Source organism: Candoia aspera, chromosome 4, assembly GCF_035149785.1.
Source record: "Candoia aspera isolate rCanAsp1 chromosome 4, rCanAsp1.hap2, whole genome shotgun sequence".
NCBI lineage: Eukaryota > Metazoa > Chordata > Lepidosauria > Squamata > Boidae > Candoia > Candoia aspera.
The window spans coordinates 83,141,956-83,164,899 of record NC_086156.1 but is presented as its reverse complement, the minus strand read 5'-3'; the positions used below and the strand labels follow the sequence as shown (position 1 = coordinate 83,164,899).

The 22,944-nt window shown below is 39.4% G+C and overlaps 1 protein-coding gene across 2 annotated transcripts in view; it reads right to left on the bottom strand.

Annotated features, from left to right (window-relative positions):
- IGF2BP1 (insulin like growth factor 2 mRNA binding protein 1) overlaps nucleotides 1-22,944 on the bottom strand; it is a 62,125-nt gene that overhangs the window by 16,526 nt on the left and 22,655 nt on the right. For both annotated transcript variants that reach the window (XM_063302007.1, XM_063302008.1), the window contains exons 3-5: nucleotides 4,799-4,847; nucleotides 1,520-1,571; nucleotides 807-870 (exon numbers count right to left, since the gene is read on the bottom strand). In XM_063302007.1, coding sequence (XP_063158077.1) covers nucleotides 807-870; nucleotides 1,520-1,571; nucleotides 4,799-4,847 — 165 coding nt within the window. The remainder of the gene's footprint in view (nucleotides 1-806; nucleotides 871-1,519; nucleotides 1,572-4,798; nucleotides 4,848-22,944) is intronic.

The window sequence follows — 22,944 nt, the reverse complement described above, 5'->3', positions numbered from 1 at the left end:
CCAAGTTCCATGAATTCTACACGTTGCCCCCACATCATGGAGCACTGAAAAAGGAGAGCAAACCATTCTGTATAGGAAACATTTCATTTTAGATGGCTAAGACATAATCTGCCACAGGATGTGCCAGAGATCACCTCCCAACTGGGTTTGTTGTTTTCTTTCATCTCCATTAATTAATCATACAAGCAATACTTTTAGTTACAGCAGCATTCCTAAATCCACTTACTAGAGAAGAAGCTTTGCCTGACTATTTGGAAGTGCCTTTTTCTGCAAGAACTCCTGGACTGCTCCAGAAAGAAGAGAGATGGTGGTAATGATAATGATAATAATGATGGTAATAATAGTAATAATAATAATACACAAGGTTTAACCTAGGATTGCAAGAACTTCCTCCTCTTCCAATTGAGGAATGGAACAATATATGTAGACAAAAATAAGTGGTACCTAACAATACACCTTGATAGTGAGCATCTATTTGTTCTCCTTTAAAAAAAATATTCTCCTAGAATATTTCAGCCCCAGGAAGAGACATATGTGACTCAGATAATCTTTCCCTGACCATGTCCAAGATCCAGAGAAACATTGATCAAGGATATTTTACACACAAGTGATAAAGACTAAATTAGGTGGGACATAGATTCTTAGGTAAATAAATCATAAATATGGTGCAGATCTAACAACATGCGAGAAGCAGCTAATATAAATACCTTTCTGCAAGCTTGGGGTTCAGTATTCTGTGCATGATTCTAAGCACAAACAATGCCAAACCAGAAGCACCTACACCCAATAAAACATTTTTCACTTACTGTCTTGTCTGTTCCCGGTTAGAATAGGTGACATTAACAACTGCTGTCTCGCTGTCCGTATTCACTGGCAAAAAAAGAAAATATATCTGTTTAGCTAAAATGCACCTTATGGCTTAAATAGCTTAGAATTAACAGCTAAATCTCCACCTCTCTGAGAATACTAAATACAAGGAATATGACTTGTTTATTTTTGGTTTAGTGGGATGTGTGAACCTCACTCATTATAGCTTAAGTTTATGAGAAAACCAGGCCATTACATTGTTTATCACATCATGATCTAGAAATCCTTATTTTAGCTTTATATTTTGGATTGGATCCATGCCTTCTCTACTAATTTTACCCAATGACTTGTACTGCCTGAATGTCCAGGCATTGTTCTTCATTCATTTTAAATGCATCTTAAGTTATATCAAATGCATGTAGGAATGTATTTGCTGAGAGGAAAAAGTAAACACATTTTTACAGAGATTTTTAAAAATACTAATAGCAACTAAGAAAATGGGGTGGAATATATTATAAGCAAACATGATGGATCAGAATCGACAAAGACAGTCCTAAGGGTATTTCCTCAGAAGCAGGTCTCATTGAGTTCAGTGAAACTACTTTGGGGTAAACAAATTTAGGATTACAGACTAAGCTAGCCATTCCCACTTCAGTCTGTGGCACTAAGACAGACACAAATATATTTTCTAAACCTTCTCATGGAAACTTACCTTGTTCACAGTTTTCCACAGTACCATATTGAGCTAGCAAACCATCCAAGACCTATTAAGATAAAAAACAAACCTATTCAGTTAAAAACATACACAGACCCAGATCCAGAAAGGAGAGGTTAAGTCATGCTTAAAATTGTACAAAGCAACACAAAACTTAAGAGGAAATCTCTGCCCATCCCCCCAAAAATGTAACAAAGAACCAACAATGAAGACAGCCAAGGCTTTCAACTGGCAATGCAAATCCAAATAACGTCTGTCTCTATCTATCTATCTATCTATCTATCTATCTATATATCTATCTATCTATCTATCTATTTTCCATCCCTTTATTATTTTTACAAATAACTCACAGAGGTGAACATACTTAATACTCCTTCCTCCTCCTCTTTTCCCCACAACAACCACCCTGTGAGGTGAGTTGGGTTGAGAGAGAGTGACTGGCCCAAGGTCACCCAGCCGGCTTTCGTGCCTAAGGCAGGACTAGAACTCCCAGGCTCCTGGTTTCTAGCCCGTTGCCTTAACTATATAGTATAATATGTCCAGGCCTTTCAGCATTTGCCTTCACCAAGAAAAAAAAACCCAAAATGTCTTGTTCTTGTAACACTTGGGCAGGTGAACACACTTTTAATGTTGAAGCAGGTTTGGTATATTATAAACTCTATTTATTCATGATAAAAACTCAGTTCATTGCAGCAACTGATTCTCACGTTACATCACAAGCTTTGTTTGAAGTTTGTTCTGATGAAGGAAAAAGGCAAAGTTCACACTGAAATAACTGACATGTTTCTGCAACTAACTATGCTTGGTGGAAGCCTGGAGAGTGAGCGCACTATTTTAGGCTGATTCCTATCACAATAAACAAAGTTTTAGATTATGAGATACTGGCCATTTCATATTCTAGGCAACTTTTTCAGGCCAAAGGTTGCACTTGGTCTTTGAATGACATCCCAGAAGCTGTCCTGCAAAGATTACATGGAGTCAAGAATTAATTATAATTTAATTTAAAATCAATTTAATGCATGAAAGAGAGTAAAACTTCAATTTATTGTCCCTCAGAGCAACAGACTTTGGATTTATTTATCTCACTTTACAAACTTTATATAAAGACATAATTACACACATAAAAGAAGTCTTTGTCTAATGATGTCACTGCAGGTCAGGTACTTTCTGATTTAACAGACAGTCAGGAACAGCACACATTCCCTTTCCCCATTTGGACTGTTAAATCAAGGTTTCCTATAAATTTGATTATCGCCATATAAATATATATTTAATAATTTCAATCTTCTGGCTTCCGGGCAAGGTTTGGCAAACTGAAGACGGGTCTGTAAAAGTAGAACTGACGACTGCAGCAAAGACCAAGGAAGTGGTGAGTAGATTCCTTGGAATCTCTCCAGATAAGGAGAGGATGGGAGATTGCCCACATCGCTCTGGATGGCCACTCCTCACAAGAAGACCACAGGACAATGGTTATCCATCAGTTTGAGCATCGGGAGACAATGGGATTAACCATCTTGCTTGCAACCACAGTGGAGACTTTTAAAGGGGATTAAAGTTTTTAGATAGAGGAAAAATTTACAAACCTGAAAAATGTTGCAAAATGTTCTAACAATGAAAATACTGAAGGAAACTTTTGAAGAATGGAATCAGAAAATAGTAGGCACAATATCAGCAATGTCAGTAATGGTGTCTGCTTCAATGGATAGACTATGTCCAAAAGATGTTATTGAAGACATGACAGCTGTAGACCAAATTTTAGCTGACAAGATAGAGATAGTATTGAAAGTGGATTTACAACTGGCAGGCCAAGATAATGACTTAGAAAAGGATGTTTCACTGGATCTACAAAAGAAATTGGCTGAGGCTTTTAAATTTAAAAGGGAAATACAAAGGACAAACCAAGAGAGTGACATGGATAATTTTTTCCTACTTAATTTACAAATGAGGCTTGTTAGAATCTTGAAGGACTCTGTGCAATGGGACAAAGAAGAAATGAAGAGAAATCAAATCCTACAACAAAAGTTGAATGAAGTAAGGATGAAGACTGTTAGAAGTAAAAGGAAGGACTATAAAGTTGGTTTACTTGATCAAAGTTTAAACAAGATACATTGTTACCTCTGGCAACCCTTTATGGACTTTCTGCTGATACCAGGACTGAAAAGATGATGTTTTATTTATTTGTGCATAGATAAGAGATGGGATATGGGATGAAGAGATAAATGTTTGTAATCTTAGAGGGCAGTGAAGATTCACTAAATTCGTTTATACTTGTTGTGAGGAAGATTGGAAGTTACTTCTTTATATATTTCTTTTCTCTTCCATTATTATCTTATTTTTCTCTTTCTTTCATTATATTCTTCTTATTTTTCTCTTTCTTCTTCTTCTTCTTCTTCTTTATTATTATTTATTAATCAAATTTATCACCACCCATCTCCCAAAAGGGACTCTGGGTGGTTTACAATAAAACATAAATAAAAATATAAAACTGTAAACACTATAATACATAATACAATAAATATAATAAAAACCTCGATGGCTGGAAGTTCTTTTATGATTTGCAGGCAGAGCAGGGTCCTTCTAAGAAACTAAAACAACTTCTTTTTTCTTGCACTTTTTACTCCTTTCTATCTTCTTTTCTTGCTTTGAATTTAGTTTGTATTAAATTTTACTATTATAATCAAAATACTTAATAAAATTATATATATTATAATTTTATTCCTCTGTCATAAGTTACAATACATGAACAACTTTTGGAGAAGCTTGCAAAGCTATACCCAAGTTTGGAGGAAGGGTCTTACATCATCCTGGAGCCTCAGATTAACCCATAAATTCTAGGCCCTTGGCTATTTTAAACAGAGGCATATCAGCTGCAGTGAATGAAATCGTTAGCAGTGTTTCTTATTTTAGGCTGAGGAAATTGGGGTAGGGGACACTTATGCAACAGAAAAGAAGGAGTAGCAGCAAAAAACAAACAAACAAATATACAGTAATTTTGATTATTAGGCAACACAATTTGGGAATTATTATTAGATTTATATTCTGCCTGTGTTTTGTACAACTCAACAAAACTGGGAAATTTTGCTAAAAGTAGTAGTTTTTTTCTTGCTCTGTCCTAGCAGATGTCTTAGCAGAAGGAAAGATGGGAAACAGGAGATTTTCTTAAAACTTTGTCAAAACCACACATCTCAAAAGATTCCAAAGCTCTTTTATTTTCAACAAAAACCATTCCTGGCTGGGATGCTGAGACCACATACTCTTCCATACCATCCGACTTACCTCCCATCGAAGCTGGGGGGGGATGTTTCTTATCTGAATTTTGCGGCTCCTAATTTTTTTTAAAAAAAGAGGAAGAAAATTATTTAAATTAACAGCATATTCTATCTTGAAACTATCTTTTATGTACAATAATATAGCTACAGTATACAATACCTGGCTTGCAAAAATCCAGGTGATCATTACATTTTATTATAAATACACGTTACTAAACGAATACAACATAAAGACTTCAACATTACAAAAATAAACCAGAAAAGAGAAACAAAGGGAGAAGAGAAAAGCCAAACTGTCATTAATGTTTGTACTCTCCTCAATTATATGTTTAAGTATATTAAATATATTAGATATAAATATAAAATTATACACACACACACACATATATGTATATATTCTATACAGATGACCCCTAGATGTCAGCAAAGAATACAGAAAAGTCTAGCCCTCTGCTGCCATCTAATAGTTGCCTGGATGTCTGCAGTCCAACTCTGGTAGCTCAGTAAAAGAAACCTATTTACAAGTAGCAGAAATGTTTCGTATTCAAGATAGTAAATAGGTTTACACAGAAAAAGAAAATGCCTTAGAAATTCTCATGGAGTATTATCTTAGCGCTATGCTGCCCCTGACAAAAAGTGTGGGAAAGCAGCTTTCCCTACACTGCAAGTTCCCCTGGAGAAAATCACCAGAACATTTTGGTGACCATTTCAGAGGCAAACAGTTTGTACTGATATAAAAGAGGAAGTAAGTTCTGATAGCTCATAACTGCGCTTCATTGAATTAAATTAAGCATTTAGTATTTTGCTAAGGAAAATATTTATTGAGCTCTTTCCTATAAAACTTGGTAAAGTTCCTTTTGGCCACATCCAACCAACTGAGCCTCGATGCACTTCTCTGGTGATACACGTGAATTTCACTGAGTGGCTCTCCAAGCCTGATATTTTATTTTATTTAGCAAATTTATATAGCCGCCCATCTCACAAATGTGACTGTGGGCAGGGTACAACAAAGACAGTTAAAAACAAATACAAACTATTTTTAAAAAAACCTATTAATCATAAATGGAACCAAGACCGTGGGAGAATGGACAACATCCTAAACACAATACGAACATCTTGCAGGCTCCCTGTTCCCCATGGGATCCCCAAGGTTTTCATTTTCTACAATACATCCTTCTCCCATTCGCAACAGCAACCCTTTTCTGCCCATCATGTTATCTTAAAAAGTAGGGCCCCACAAGGAATTGCAGGGCCGAGAAATAAAAGGGTATACAGTAATGAAATAAAAGTACTTTTGTAAATCTACTTCCTCTCTACTGTTCCTTGCTTGCCATACCCAACTTTCTATCATTCATTTTCTTCTTCTCCTTGGCAAAATGAGAACACTTCTTTCTTCAACACAAAGGCTGAACATAAAGAAGGGTTGGATTGGAGGAAGAGTTAGAAGGCAAGAGGATTAGGCCTTTACTACATCCAAAAAGTGATGATAATCCGTAAGACACTGGGCTTCCAATTTCCTAAGGAGAACCTTTCCATATCATTTAATATAATTCTTAAGCCAGAAAATGGTTTGAAAGTAGTGGGTAAATTTGAGGAAGGATGCAGGAGTCCCTCCCATTATTTTTCTGCATCAGAAAAGCTCTCCTATTGTCCTATCATTCAGGAACCACGCTGAGACGAGGAATAAGTCTCTAGTGTTTTATTACTGCTACGTTAGACAGAAAATCCTAACAAACTGAAGAAGCGTGAGAAAACCCATACAGATAAACCCCAAAAGTCAAGGCGGGTCTGTTCTGTGTCTCTTTGAATGACTGCTCAACTCCTCACTACTACGCATGCATTTTCCCCCCTGGATAGGGGCCCCGTCCTGCTCACCATCAGTGCTCATGACACCTATCACCCAAAAAAAGAAAACCCCACTCCAAATTTGATGTTTTGAGTGTCTGCTTGCACAAACTCAGGGCCTAAGTAGCTATACGGGTAATCCTCAACTTATGACTATTTGTTTAGCGACCATATGAAGTTACAACAATGCTGAAAAAAGTTACTTATGATCTGTCCTTACACTTAAGACCATCGCCATGTCCCTACGGTCACATAATCAAAATTTGGGCTCTTGGCAACCGGCATGTATTTATGACAGTTGCAGTGTCCTGGAGTCACATGATCACCATTTGCGACCTTCCCAGCTGGCTTCCAACAAGCAAAGTCAGTGGGGAACTATGTGATTTGCTTCATTAGTGTGTGATTCGCTTAACGACCGCCACAAAAAAGGTCATAAAATTGGGTGCAGTCATGTGATGCCTCGCTTAATGAGCACACCACTTAATGATGAATTTTCCGGTCCCAAATGTGATTGTAAGTCAAGGGCTACCCATACCTAGCAGGGAGCAATGAGTTATGTCTCTCTATTTTTATTCATCATAGATGTTTGTCTAGTTTGGTCTAGTGGTTAAGGCAACGGGCCAGAAACCAGGAGTCTGTGAGTCCTAGTCCCACTTTAGGCATGAAAGCCAATTGGGTGACCCTAAGCCAGTCACTCTCTCTTAGTCCAACTCACCTCACAGGGTTGTTGTTGTGGGGAAAATAGGAGGAGGAAGGAGTATTAGGTATGTTTGCCGCCTTGAATTATTTATAAAAATAATAAAGGCGGGATAGAAAATAAACAAACAAACAAACAAACAAATAAAATGGTGCTGAGGTGGGGGGAAGAATTCTTATTTAGCTCACATTCTGTGGGACAGAAAGGCTTGGGCTTGCCTTTCTGCTGCGGGAGGGGGTCAGTGCAGCACAGCGCAGCACATCATGCCAAGGTTAAACCTATCATTCTGCTAAAAATTGATTTTACTTAATTTTTTATTTAACATATTATTTCTTCATTTTTGTGCCGGTTGCTTGAATTCCGGTGAACTGAGATTCTACTGTACTGTAGGGTGGTTTTGAGAAATGCCTGTTTGCCTGTAAGTTAACCATGTCAATATGGCCAAGCAAAGGCAGGAAGTATCAAGAATACCAGCCTGAGATCAATCGTTTAAAATGCAGATTGGAAACAAAAATTAATCTGGTGGACCTAAAGAATAAAACTGGGCTCCTGGTGTTAACACTAAAATTCCAAGACTATTGCCTGCAAAAGATCACAGAAACAAGGTAGGAAAAGCATGCAGAGCATAAGTCCTGGAATCCTTTCCAAACCTTTTTGCTCTGGGTCATGAGATAGAAAGGAAGAAGGTGCGGCTTAGAATGGAGGAATCAACAACTTTTTAAGCCACTGTCCAGTTGCCTCTCCCAAAAAGATGCATTAGGACACTCAACTTGGCTGGCTGGAGAATTCTGGGAATTGAAGTCCACACATCTTAAAGTTCCAAAGGTTGAGAATGAAGCCAGCTCCAGAACTGATCTAATTGTATTTCCTTCTTGAGACCCGTTGGGGAAACAGGAAGGCTTTGTTTTCAATGCAGTCAAGGACTTCCCCAATTTATCCAAAACCTCCCCCCCCCCCCGGCTTTCCCCTTCCACTGAAGAGCAACAAGAACAGAGGAATTATGTTGGCAGAGATTTCTTACAGGACAATAAAAAGCAGCACACCTCTCTTCTGCCCAACACCTTCCATCTCTGGAATTTTATTTTCCCCCTACTCTGCATCCATCATATTTATATTGTTTTAATTATAACTTCCCAATAATTGCATTTCCCCACCCCTAAATAAATTTTTAAAATAGCATCTATTCCTTGCTTGTTTTCATTTTTTCTTATATAACTGGTAAGCTCAGATGGGTCCCCAATTTTTTAATGCAGGCATTTTAGTGCAGACCTTTTAGCTTCAAGGTCTTGTAAACAATATTCTTAAAAAGCAACTAAGGTAGAAGCAGCCACCAAGTACTGTACTCATCTCATCAGAATCAACTAGGAATGGCCTCTGAATCTGAATGCTCACCCTAATATTATTGTGCAATGTGCATTATTTGACATTCCGCCCCCCCCCATATTGGCCAAAGGCCAAGTAAAAACAGCCTCTAGCAACCATAACCCCACTGGCCTGGCTTTCCTAGGTTCTTGCCCTTTACCACATCCTGTAGGAAAATCCAAGACATTATATCCAATCTCCTAATGCTTCTTGTCTTCAGGACCAGATTCCTGTCTCCTCTCTTGACTCTCCAGAGCATTCTGAAAATCCCATCTGTCGGAAGGAGATGGGGCAAACAAAATTACACTTGGAGAGCGTCAGCTTGAATCTCAGGGGGTTAATAAATAACAGAGAGAATCTCTATAAAGAGCCTAAGGGTTGTCTATAAAACATGTTTTAACGGCTGGGGAAGACTGAAGCCAAGATGTAGTAAGGGGGGAAAAAGAATAATGTCAACAGAGGATTGTAATAAGTCCTCAAATGCAAAGGGAATAGGCTGCTACTCTTTTCCTGATTTTGCTCTTCCTAATGCCTACTTCTCAAAATAGAAACTGGTGGAATTTTCAGTGCCAAAATAATTCATTGCTGTGTAACAGCTGCCACACACAACTACAGGTGGAACATGTCCATTCCATCAGACTTCCAGGAGGTCCCTAAATTCACTAAACAGCTGCAATTTAGGAGTGGTGAAATGCAAATACTGTAACAGATCCATGGCCATATGTATCATTCTCTACCTGCTGTGACTATATTTCAAGACAAATCTATATTTTATCTATTAGCTCCTGCCAGATTCTGTAATTTATGCAGCTAACCCTGACCCACTCACACAAAATATGGGAAATCTAGTTTTATTTGCATGCCCAATTTATATGCAATATGTAGTAATAATTCACATAATTTCTTCCCATTCTGACTAGTTCTCTTTGAGTTCTTTTCATGGTATATAGTTCCTTGACATAAGGCATTATAAAAGAGATAGAGCAAGAGTTGGGCACTCAAACAATTTTGGAATTCCACAATGACTGGATATTTGGTCAAGAGCAATAAAATACCATCAAGATGGCATCTTACAGATGATATAAAGGCTTCTTGACACAGCCATTAAGTATTTCCTAAAGGTTAGGTACCAACTTGATGCCACGCATCAGTATCGAATTGTGAGACCTAAGCAACAATATGCCATAACACTTTCCATGAAGCAATTAATAACAACTGACAAAACAAATGATAAAACGTATCTAAAAGGAGAGAACTGGACAAGAATACCCACTGGTGTTTCACGAGTTTGAAGATTTCAAACCTAAAATACCATCCACTGGGTGAAAATCACTGCATTTTATTTGTACTTTTAAAAGGAATTGGTGATGATGCTAGAGTAGCCCATCCCAACTCATGTTCTGTGCATGCCAGATACAAACGATGGGCATTACAGTCCAACACATTTGGAAAGTGCCAATTGATGAAAGCAATGGAAAACAACTGCTGTGATCTAGAGTAGCCTATTGTACAATACGCAGTCCACCTTTTCACAGAAACTGCCTTATTCCCAGTCAGACTACCAGCCTATCTGGCAGTATCTATATTGCTGGCAATATCAGCCCAAAATTTCAGAAAGCAGTCTTTTTCAGCTCTACATGAAAATGCCAAGGATTAAACCTGGAATCTTTCACATACAGAGCAAGTATTTTGCCATTGAGCTATGGTATTCTCCAATGTATCCAATAATGCAACTGGGCAATACTTTGTAAACTAGAAGGGTTTCTGAACTAATTGTCTAAGAAGAGGGAAAAAAATACTGTAAAAACTATTCTCCCTTAAATTACGTTGCTGTAAAAGTTAGAAACGTAATTCCTAGGCTATATTCTACGTTCTTATTCTATGTCTCCTACCCAAGATACCATTCTGCATCAAGTCTCAATTGGTGGATGTTGAGGTTCTACTAAAAAACAAAATTATGCCTGCAGGATTGAACTCTGTCCTGAAATAACAGATGTACAACATCTTTCCTCCACTGTAATCCACAGGCATATTCCATCTGCCATTTCTAAAGCACATGGAAGCTGAGCAACGGTGCATTCTCCACAAAAAACAGAGGCACAGACAATTACAGAGTTAACAGGCTCTGCACTCACACAAAACATCACTTTCCACCCTTATTTCATGAACAGAAGTATTGGGATCAGATTAAAACATTTAAATTTGTGGTGGTGCCTGCCCTCTGGAACAGCATCCCCCCCAAAAGATTCATGTGGCTCCCACATTATTGGTGGTCCAGAAGTCTTTAAAACTTGGCTGTTCTCCCGGATGTTTGGGTATGGTGATTGAGAAGCTCCTGCTTGCGTTTTTAGTGGCATACGTAGTAAAGTTGTCCAGAGGTACATAATCTTTTTCTTTTTTTATTGTTTTCTACTCTTTTTAAAGTGTAAGCAACCCAGAGTTGTCCTGGAGTCAGGCAGTCTCTAAATTTAATTAATTAATAATAAGTGTCAATCTAATGACAGCATTTTTAAAATCAATTAACAGCCTTTCAATGAATTAAGGATTGCCTTATACATCTAAAATATTGCTCTAAGAACATACCCTGAAGGCAGGATGAAGGCATCCATTAGGGGATCTTTTTAGTAGTACCATCTGAAACACCCTTCCCAGAGTATGGATCTATGGCCTTTTAGGTATTATTAGACTGCAACACCAGCATGGTAAAAAAATTTGCATTGTGGGGCCACATTTCCCCAGCCCTATGCTATTTTCTTCTTGATCTTGGCTTTTGACAGTAATGCAAGTTTTGTAAATTATTGATGTTTTTTATCCTGTTATTGTTGTGGAGTTTATTGAGGGAAGTGTTACCTCCCTCTCTCTCTTGCGAGTTGAGTTGTTCTTTTCTTTTTCTTTTTGGATTTAGTTTTGCTGTTTAAAGTTAAAGATAAAGCTATTTTGGTGTTATCATCATCCACTTCAGCTCCATCTTTGGTGGTCCAAAACTGGGTAAGAACATAAAAAAGAGTTGTCTGAATCGGAATAAGAGCTTATATATAGGCCAGCTAGGATGCCAATGAGAGCCAGTTTGTGTAGTGGTTAAGGCATCAGACTAGGAACTGGGAGACAGTGAGTTCTAGTCCTGCCTTGGGCACACAGCCAGCTGGGTGACCTTGGGCCAGTCACTCTCTCTCAGCCCCAGAAAGGAGGCAGTGGGAAACTACTTCTCAAAAACCTTGCCAAGAAAACTGCAGGGACTTGTCCAGGCAGTCTCTGAGTATCAGACACAATTAAATGGATTTAAAAAAAAAGGATGCCTATGGAACACCCCATAAGGCATACTGTAGAACATAACCATCATGTGTTATCTATATATATCCCACTGTAATTTTGAAGATTCTTTAATGAAAAGGTAGTATCTTCAAAGTATGCCTGAAGGACACACCTTAGCAAACATATGGTAAGAGTGCTTATTCTTATTTCAACATGTGTGTTCTCTATCACTGTCTGTCAGGATCCCTTGCCACAAAATACCTCCATCAGTAGTACAAAAATTAACTGCAAAGAAGAGAGGCTTTATGAAGAATGGGTCCTTGCTGAGGAAGGGTCCTCCAAAGGAAGACATAGTGCCACCACTGACCTTATTTAGACATCAGGCAGAAACATTTTAACTGATCTAGGCATTTCTAACAGTTATTTGTTTTGTGCAGTGGAATACTGTATTCTCGCTGCCCAGAGTCACTTCTTGTGAGATGGTGCCATAGACATTTGATTGACAGATAGACAGATGACAGATAGATAAAATGTCAACACAACACTAAGCTAGGTATTTAAATCTACAGTCTGTCTTGCTAAATAGGTGATTATAGCCTATTTCTCATCACAAGTGAAGCCACAGTAAGTTATTTTGCAAATCCCACCAAACCAAACACAAAATAACCATGTTACAGCGTGAGTATAACACAGGAACTAGGTGTTGTGTTTAACAGATGTTACTTCCATCTAAATATGGAAAGAACTACAAATTTCACTGAACAAATTACAGCCTTTTAAATTTTTATCTGCTACCTTGGGGGGGCGGGGGGCGGCACTTGTGTTATGCTGCAGATTGCCATGAAAGGTAGCCCAATGAAGACGATATAAAATATTTAGATAAATAAGTACATAGGATAAAATCTACACTTGCGAGTAAGAACACTACTTATCATACCCATGACCAAGGTTCAAATACCACCCAGAACAAGGTTAAAACACATTGCTGCTGCAGAGGATGCAAGATGTATTTTTTTTAAAAAAAACTTGCTGTAATTTATATCCAGAGAGTATCTTTAATTTTACTTCAGTGTGATTAAAATGGAAAGCATTGGTAGCTTCACTCTGAAATATAGAAATTTCACTGGCTTCAAAGAACAAATGAGGAAAAAAAGCCTCATGTTTTAGGTTTGGGGTGGGCTTTTTTTTTTGTTTGTTACGACCCAGAAAATTTGGCAGAGGAAGAAAAGAAGCATCTACCTTGAAACTGGGAGGACATATTTTGATAATTAATGAAAATACTTAGTTGATTAAAAGAGCTCCAACAAAATTGGAACACCCTATATGGGCAGTTACATTCTGTTATATGTAGAGTATAATTCGAAAACCTTTTTCAGAAAAGGTTTGCACAGCGTATCCACTCTCCCTGCCCCCCCCACCCCCAACACACACACTTTTTCTGTAGATGTCTGGCAGAACTGGCTGGGGTAGGAATTGGTTAGACACATGTTTTCCTCTATCAACTTAAATCCCTCTGACCCCTTCCTATAGTACTGCATTCCTTGAATTCCAGACTTCTTAAACAATGGCTCCTCCATTCATTTGGGGACATGGAACAGCATTCAAGCAAGAGATTTCATTACAATTTCCATCCCCCACCATAAAATAGGGGGGAGAAGGAAAAATGGGACAGAGTTTTCCTTCCAGTGAAAAACACATTACTGTTCCCTTTTCACTTCCCATGTTATACCACAAGTCCTATCAGAGTTATCTAGCATAACTAAGATGCATTATAGTATTTTTTTAAAAAAATCACCTTTGTTCTCAAAGGTTTGGAGTGAATCCTCATAAATGCAAACACTATCAAATGAAAATTATCAATTCAGAAAGACCTTTTTTCATCTTCAAAATAAGATATCCACTTGGAAATTACCAACCATTCTATGTGTTGATTGGACTTTGCAAAATACCAAAGGAATCATTCATTATTCTTTACTATCTTTATTATTATATACTTCCTAAGCAGAAAAAAAGTTTCAAGTCTTGAAACAGCATCTCATTATCTCATGAAATTGAGTTTATTTCAGAGAAATGAGCGAGTCATAAGACTTTTAATCAATCTAGTAGTTTTCTGGTTTGGCTCATTATATACATTTCCAAGCATTTTTTTCTTTTCTTTTAATGTTTTAATTTGTTAATGCTTAATTCAGACCATATGTTTTGTTAATATTTGAGTCACATCAGAGGAAGAATTTCATATTTTTCTTTCACTTTTATTATGTTCATGTAACTTTTTTTTTAAATAATAGGGAAAAATACTTGCAGCAAGCAACTTGAAGCAGCACAACCAATTATATGTACTAGAATTTAAATCACATCGTAACAATAATATTAGTGGGGATTCAGATTGCCAGCAGCAGTTAGATCCCATTGAAGTCAATATGGAAAGTTCAGCATGACTTATTTACTTCAACAGGGACTAAGACTGATGAGCACAGTCTAGCCTACAGCAACATGCTGTAAGCCAAGCAGAACTTGCTGTATAGCATCTGCCTTCGGTGAAGAAAGGATGGGGCTGATAAGCAAATGCCCTAATCCACTCCAAGCTCTTTAACCGCATCTCCTCCCAAACTTTTAGTGCAGTTCTAAACACCATGGCACTAAAACCAGCACTAAGCCCCTGCTGTAACTTTAATTATCTGAATCAAATCCAAAAACAGGTTTCAGTTGGAGCTGAATGAACAAACCATCAAATGTCAGTAGTTTGACTTCTGCGCTTCCTTCTATCCAGGTAGATATGCCATTGTTTGTTTGTTTATTTGATTTCTATAGCCGCCCATCTCAGCAAGTGACTCTGGGCGGCTTACAACAATAAAACTATAAAACAATTAAAACAATTACAATTAAAACAGTTAAAATATAAAATAAATACAAAATAAATATACATGGCTGCCAAGTAAGCAATGTATGGATGTTAATACAGCCAAGAGATGGGACCATCCGCACGCTCAAGGCCCCAGGCCCGGGCACAAAGCCAGGTCTTCACGGCCTTACGAAAGGCCAACAGGGTCGGGGACATCCTAATTTCTGAAGGGAGGATGTTCCAGAGGGCAGGTGCTACGGAAGAGAAGGCACGCCTTCTAGTTCCCGCCAACCGACACTCCCTGGTTGACGGGACCCGCAGCATACCCAACCTACTAGATTGAATTGGATGGGCAGAAACAACTGGGAGAAGGCGGTCCCTTAGGTAACCCGGCCCCAAGCCATGAAGGGCTTTAAAGGTTGACAACCAGCACCTTGAATTGCACCCAGAAGCACACCGGCAACCAATGCAGCTCCCATAGCAGTGGTGTTACATGTGTTGAGTACCCAATACCATTTACTATCCATGCAGCTGCATTCTGCACCAGTTGAAGCTTCTGAATGCTCTTCAAGGGCAGCCCCATGTAGAGCGCATTACAGTAGTCCATTTATGTAGCCAAAATGGCCCCCTATACTCACAGGTGGGAGATATCAGCAGGCTTAGGTGAAACCCAGTTGGCAGACGTCCAAAACATGTCTAGGGGAAAACTCCACTGATGAGAATTCCCCAAATGTTCAATGGCCACAGAATGCTTTGAGAACTGAAGGAAATATGGAAATATGCAGGGAGAAAGGAAAGGCATGACTTACTAAGGAGAATACTAGATAGAAGCTCTTCAGAATGCAACCTTTTGTTGCAGATCACACTTCTCACTACTAAAGACGAATTTTAAAAAAGAGTAACAGAAACATGTAGAAAGGTTGAGTTAAGGAAATGAATTTCAGCAGCTTTTGAAAGGAAGCAGGAAACAAGAACAAAGGAGAGGTTCTGTACAGTGGTATATAGCATGCAGACAGACTGATGTTCAGCTTCCTCAAATCTCAGCTTTTCTTTTTAAAAATATGCACAATTGCTCAATGTGTATTATTTTTACAGCTTGAAGAATTCATTCTTATGTGGAAACTGGACTGGTTTGAATCAGAAACAGGTTAGCACAATAATTACAGGCAACTGACCTTACATTTATGGCCTTGTGTGTCCTGTGATTTTTCGAACTGAATTATGTAGCTGGATGCATAGGATTTTGGAATTTCTCTCCCATTCCCACAAATACAAGCCTGAGAGCCATTGCTCAGTGGTAGAGCATATGCTTTGCATGGAAAAAGACCTTCCAGGTAGGGTTGAAGAGACTGTCACTATACAAAGAACACTGAACTAGAGAAATGCAATCTGGTTCAGCAGGAGGCAGTATCCCGTGTTCCTAAGTTTGGTCATGTTTAATAAAGAAAATATAGGTAGAACCTCCATGATCTAAACAGCAGTTAGCTGAACCTCTCTTTGTTTCTCTTGCACAAAGAACAGCAGGAATGAGATCCTGGTAGAGATACAATGGTAGGTTTTATCTCTGATTTTTAAAAAAGCTATAAGAAGCTGATGACCCCTCAATATGGTTAGAAAAAAAATTCCTGACACCAAGCTAATACCTGGCTACCAAGCTTGGTAGCAGGTATTAGCTTGGTATCAGGAATTTTATGCAGGTGAGCAATTAGGATTGGAGAGCAGAAATGGAGCAACTAGGATGGAAGAGCAGAACTAGTCCTTGTTTAATGACCAGAATTGAAACCAGAATTTTGATTGCTAAGCAGTCATTCAGCGAATCTGACCTGCTTTTACAACCTTTTTGTGGGAGTCATTAAGCAAATCACCATGGGCATTAAGTGAACCATGTGGTTGTTAAGCAAATCATGAGGTTCCCCCTGATTTTGCTTGCCAGAAACCATCCAGGAAGGTCGAAAATGGTGATCATGTGACCATGGGACACTGTGACAGTCATAAATGCAAACCGGCTGCAAAGGGCCCAAATCATGATAACAAGATCATGGGGATGTGGAGACGGTCATGAGTATGAGGACTGGTTGTAAGTCGTTTTCAGCACCACTGTAAGTCCAAACCATCGCTAAATGAATGGTTGTTAAGCAAGAACTTCCTGCATTTCATTTCTCCTCTTTGCTTAGTACCAACCTCAAAAACGCTGGAGGAGAAGAGCATTCTTCACCAGGTCCAGTTCTAGCCCAGTAAGCTAGATTAGAGATCTGTCTAAACCAGGCCAGGGCTTCAGGGTTGTTGTTCTCAAATGATTCATAAACTAAGGATGGGATGGGATAAAAGTAGACATGGGGAAATACATCTGGAGGGCACTAGATTCGGAAGGGACATGCAGAATATGCAGCAGGCAGGCAAACCTCAAGGCAGCTTGCCAGCTCTATGTGCCAAAGTTGTCTCACATGACTGCTTCAGAGCCTTATCTCTCCAAACATTTTTACATATATTTGCTTGCAAGCTTCATAAAGACCAGGTTCAGGATGAGAAAAACCAGTCCTCCCACCTTGCATGATTTGTCAGATGGATGTTTTGGAGCAGAGAATATTGAGTTTTGAAAATACATTATATCACAAAAGGAACATAATGTGCTTTTTTTTCCTGTCATCTTTTGTGCAAGGAAAACTGAGAAGCCTAAAATGAGAACAATTCACTTATCTGGTGCTGAATGCCTCCAAGAGAAATCATCATAAACAAGTGTCTAGATCAATCTCACTCACTCACTCACAGTTTTATCTTACTCTTAAAATATACAGGAGCTAGATTCCCATCTGTCACATATAGCCAAATGACACTCAGCAAAGAAAAGTAATAAACAAACAAACAAAAGCCAGCACATACACATTGCACTTGAGCTTCAGGAAAAGGGAAAAGATTGTTTTGCTTAACAGAAAATTTAGCACAGAAATAGTGCATCCCCAGCATGAAAAATGCAAGATAAAGTTGATTTTACTGAGTATCTGAATTGGCAAATTATTTCCTAAAAAAAGAAAGGTAGTGAGAATAAAAGAAAGAACAAAAGGAGTGGAAAACTCAGTTGGGGGAATATTCAGGATGAAAGTCAATTAGTTGTTACTTCTGGCCTTTATGGACTTTCCGCTGACACCAGGACTGAAAAGATGATGTTTTATGGATTTGTTTATAGGTAAGAGATGGGATATGGGATGAAGAGATATATGTTTGTAACCTTAGAGGAGGTGAAGAGTCACTAAATTTGTTTATACTTGTGATGAAGATTGGAAGTCACTTCTTTACATATTTCTTTTCTCTTTATTATATTCTTGCTTTTCTTTCTTCTTTTTTTTCTTGCACTTTACTCCTTTCTATTCTCTTTTCTTTCTTTAAGTTTCGTTTGTATTTGATTTTACTATTATAATCAAAATTCTTAATAAAAATTATACATACAAAGAGGGTGAAAGTCAATTTGCTGCAGGAAAAGGAGCTTAAAAGACATTTCAGAGCAACAAGCTTGAAGAGGAAGAAGCAGTTTACAGTCATCTAAAATCTGAAATTAGTCGTTTGAAATCTACACTTTGGTCTTCTGCGATGCACAAAATCTTGTTCTATGCCAACCATTTGCTCCTGACTTCACCATCCTGTTCCTATTGAGTGCCTCAAAATTAGTTTCTTCTTCCTCCCCCCCACCCCGCCCAGTGAAACTTATATTTGAATTATGCCAGCTGGACGTAGGATAGGATTGCAGCTGAATTCCTTATGCTGGCTCCAGTCCAGGTTATGACAGTCTTAGGCTGGTATAACTTTAGCATATTATGCCAGCGTTTAGGGGGAAGGGAGGAAAAAGAATAGGAGCTAGTGTGGGAGGAGCTGAGATGTGGCCCTTTAGTTGAAATCCTATGTTTTTTCCAGGCTTTGGGTTTGGTCCTGCTTCCTCTAGCAACCTAAACAGAATGTGCATTGGGTTTGCACTCTCCCAGTATTTAGGAAGATAGTAAAAATGCATCTCTTTCACCAAGCCTTTAATTGCTAAATATATAAATGGCTGATTTTAATTTAATTGTTAAATATATATATGGCTGATTTTTATTTTGGTTTTGTTACGTTCTATAATTATTTTATCATTGTACACTACCTCAACTGTTGGAGTAAATGGAAGGGTGGGCTAAAAACTCAGTACCATAAATACAAGCAGTCCTCACTTAATTACCATTCATTTAATGGCAGTTCAGACTTACAACGGTGCTGAAAAAACTGACAACTGGTGCTCACATGACTGTCACAGCATCCCCGTGGTCATGTGATCACGATTTGGGCACTTGGCGACCAGTTCACATTTATGACCATCGCAGCATCCCATGGTCACACGATCGTAATTTTCAACTTTCCCAGCTGGCTTCTGGCAAGCAAAATCAATAGGGAACCACATGGTTCACTTAACGACCATGGTGATTTGCTTAATGGTGCCCCAAGGTTGGCACATGTAACACCTTTGCTACACGAGCTGCACTGGCTCCCAGTTTGCTTCTGGGTCCAATTCAAGGTGTTGGTTACCACCTTTAAAGCCCTACACGGTATGGGTCCCGGTTACCTGAGGGACTGTCTCATCCCCATTACATCAACCCATCCCACCCAGTCATGCAGAGAGGGCGTGTTACGGACCCCATCTGTAAAAGAATTACAGGAAGTGAGCCTTCTCTGCAATAGCTCCCGCCCTCTGGAACATTATCCCCCCCCCAGAGGTGAGACAGGCCCCCTCGCTCCTGGACTTCCGTAAAAAATTAAAAACCTGGTTCTGTCAGCATGCTTGGAGCAGGAAGGGGAACAGTCTTTCTTGGGGATGGTTAGCACCCTAGAAAGGCCCTTTATACTCACAGGTTGAGATACAATCTTAGTCATCTGGATTTTATTACATTTTATATTTTTACTGTTTATTTTTATTCATATTTATTGTATTTAATGGCACTGAATTTTAAACTTTGTTTTTGTTGTAAACCGCCCAGAGTCCCCCCTTTGGGGGGAGATAGGTTGTGATAAAATTTGATAAATAAAATAAATAAATAAATGACCACTGCAAAAAAAGGTTGTAAAATTGGGTCAGATTCGCCTAATGACTGCTTCACTCAGGAACTGAAATTCCAGTCTCAATTGTGGTTATTAAGCAAGGACTACCTGTACATTTGTTTGTTTTGTTTGTTCCTCTTTACATTCAGGAATCTGCAGCCTTTGGACGGCTCTGAGGCCACACATGCTGCCTCTAGACATTTAAATGGGGATGGGGCAAGGGCCATTCTTAGGTTGGAATTTCCTGGTTTTTCCTGAGCTTGGAGAAGGATTGTGGATTTGCAATATATTCTATCAACAGAATACATTTTTCAAGGTGTATCACTACAGCCCATGACAGAAGATATTATTTTACAGGAATACTATACAATCAAGGCTAACAAAAGGGAATGGCAGATGAATAATTTTATTCTCTCTTTTCAAGATTCATAGCTTCTTATACAGAATTGGAATATCTTGCAGAGGGCTGAGAATACACTGCAACTTTTTTGCCCCTCCCATTTTTATCATTTGATGGTCATAGCAACATACAGGTAGTCCTTGACTTACGACCACCATTGGGATTGGAATTTCCATTGCAAGTCATTTGAGGTCATAAGCTGAGTCACCACATCACTGGACCCCAATTTTATTACCATTTTTATGGTGGTCGTTAAGCAAATCATGGGTAGTTAAGCAAATCCAGCTTCCCCAATGGGAGTTTTTTGCTGGAAAACAGCAAAAAAGTCGCAAAATGTGATCACGTGACTGCAGGATGCTGCAACTGGTCATAAATGTGAGCCAGTTGCCAAGTGCCGGAAATGCGATCATGTCACTGTCGGGGGGGGAGGGGTGCGACATTTTGCGACGCTCAGAAGTGCTTTACAGGCCATGAAGCACTCATTCCGAAGCCGTCATAACTTCAGACCATTATTAAACAAATGGTCATAAGTCGAGGTATAAGCTCAAGGACCTATTGGCAAAGATGAGGATAGAAAGAAATTATCCTAGATCCCACAAGTTCAACCCTTTCCAGTGGCAAGGCTTACTTGCCTGAGTGAACTTTTTTCTGTTGATTCTAAGCAAATCTTACTGAAGTCATAATGTATTTCCCTTTGTCTGGACCAATAAAGAATAGGAAACCTAGTGAAAACACAGCTTGCAATTCCTTTTCATTCTACATCTATTAGATCCACACATATTGCATATGCTTTCCAATTCCATTTGCATATCATAAATGATGCTTCCATTTGCACTTAACAGAAAGTATTTACAAGGGCATCCAGCAAGCACATGCGTACTTTTTATTCACATATGCTTTTTATCAAGATTCATGTAAAAGAAAACCATTGTTGAAATCTTGAGTACAGGTGCTCCTTGCTTAGCAGCCACAACTGGAGCCAGCAATTCCATTGCTAAGCGACATGGTCGCTAAGCAAAACATCATGTGACTGTGACGGACTTACGACCTCACTTCTACTGCGGTCATGAAGCAAATCACCCATGGTCATTAAGTGAGACATCACTAGGCTGACATGTCCCGTTTTGAACAGGACAGTCCCATTTTTTTAACATTTCCAGACCGTCCCATCGTTTTAATATAAATGTCCATTTTGTCCCTTTTTCTTAAAAACCGTACTTAAAAATTTGAAAGTTCCCATGAACCTGTCAGAATGCAGTCTGACTTTGAGTGGAAGGAGGGGGAGCTCGACCAGGATCAGCTGATAGGCGGTGATCAAAGGGCGAGCCAATTGGCTCCTGCCTTGAAATGGCGGGAAGAAAAGAATGTAAAAGCACAGCCAGAGGAGGAACGGCTTGTCAGGGACAACCGTTCACTAGACTCTCCAGCCCAGCCTTGCCTCTCGCAAATGAAGGAATCCGAAGATTCCTCGCCCGAGAAAACCGGAGAAGTTCCTGCCTGGCGATCCAGCCCATCGCCCAGCCCTGCCCTGTTTTGCCATCCCAATGTCCTGTTTTTAACCCCGTCCCGTTTTGCCATCCCAATGTCCCGTTTTTGTCTTAAGGAAATATGGTCAGCCTAGACATAACATGACTGTGACTTCTGATTCTACTGCCACCTTCTCCATTGACTCTGCTTCTCACAAGCCCAGTTGTTAAGCACACAATTGGCAATCACGTGACTGTGGGATGCTGCAACATTCGTAAATGCCCACTGGTCACAAAGTGCCTGAATGTCAATCACGGGACCGTGGGAGCACTGCGCAAGTCATATATGTGAGGACTGGTTGTAAAGTTACTTTTCCAGTGTCCTCGTAACTTTGTCTGAATGTCCATCACGTGACCATGGGAGTACTGCACAAGTCATAAATCTGAGGACTGGTTGTAAATTTACTTTTCCAGTGTCCTCGTAACTTCAAATAGTTGCTAAATGAGGAGGTCAGTAAGCGAGGTCTACCTCTACATTGCAGTGTGATTGTCCTGTTCAGACTATGAGGCGGCCAGACAGAATTATTATCAAAACTCTTTATTTAAAACAACTATTTACATTAGTAAAGTCCTGGTGAATAAATAAGGCTAGCAATTCCAATCAAGACCACCCAGGCAATGACGGGTGAACAGGCACGGCTGCAGGATCAGACTGTGGCAGAACAGCAAGGCAGAATTCAGCTAACTCTCTGATCGAAGCTGTCAGGCTTGGTGAAGCTAGAGTGCGTGGCAAGGCAGAAGCTGGCAGCAAGGTTCTGTGAGCTGGCATGCAGGTAGGACCAGACTGACACATGGAAGCTAGGCAAGACTGAACTGGAACCTCTGGGCAAGGCTTGGCTCTGGAGGTTAAGCTGGGCTGGACTGGATATTCTAGGCAAGGCTGAGAACTGGAAGCAAGGCTACATTGGACTGGAGATCCCAGGCAAGGCTGATAGCTGGAAGCCAGGCTGGACTGGACTGGAGATCCCAGGCAAGTCTGAGAGCTGGAAGCCAGGCTGGATGCACACCTGGATTGCTTCAAAATGCGGCGACAAGGTCCAGAGCTAAACCCGAGGCTGTGCTCAGCAGGGATGGCAAGAAGAGGATCGACTGGAGCAGCCTGTGCTGCAGGCAATTCTGCGGAGGTAGAAGATGCTGGCACTGGTTCCACTTTGGCTACAGGCAAGGCATC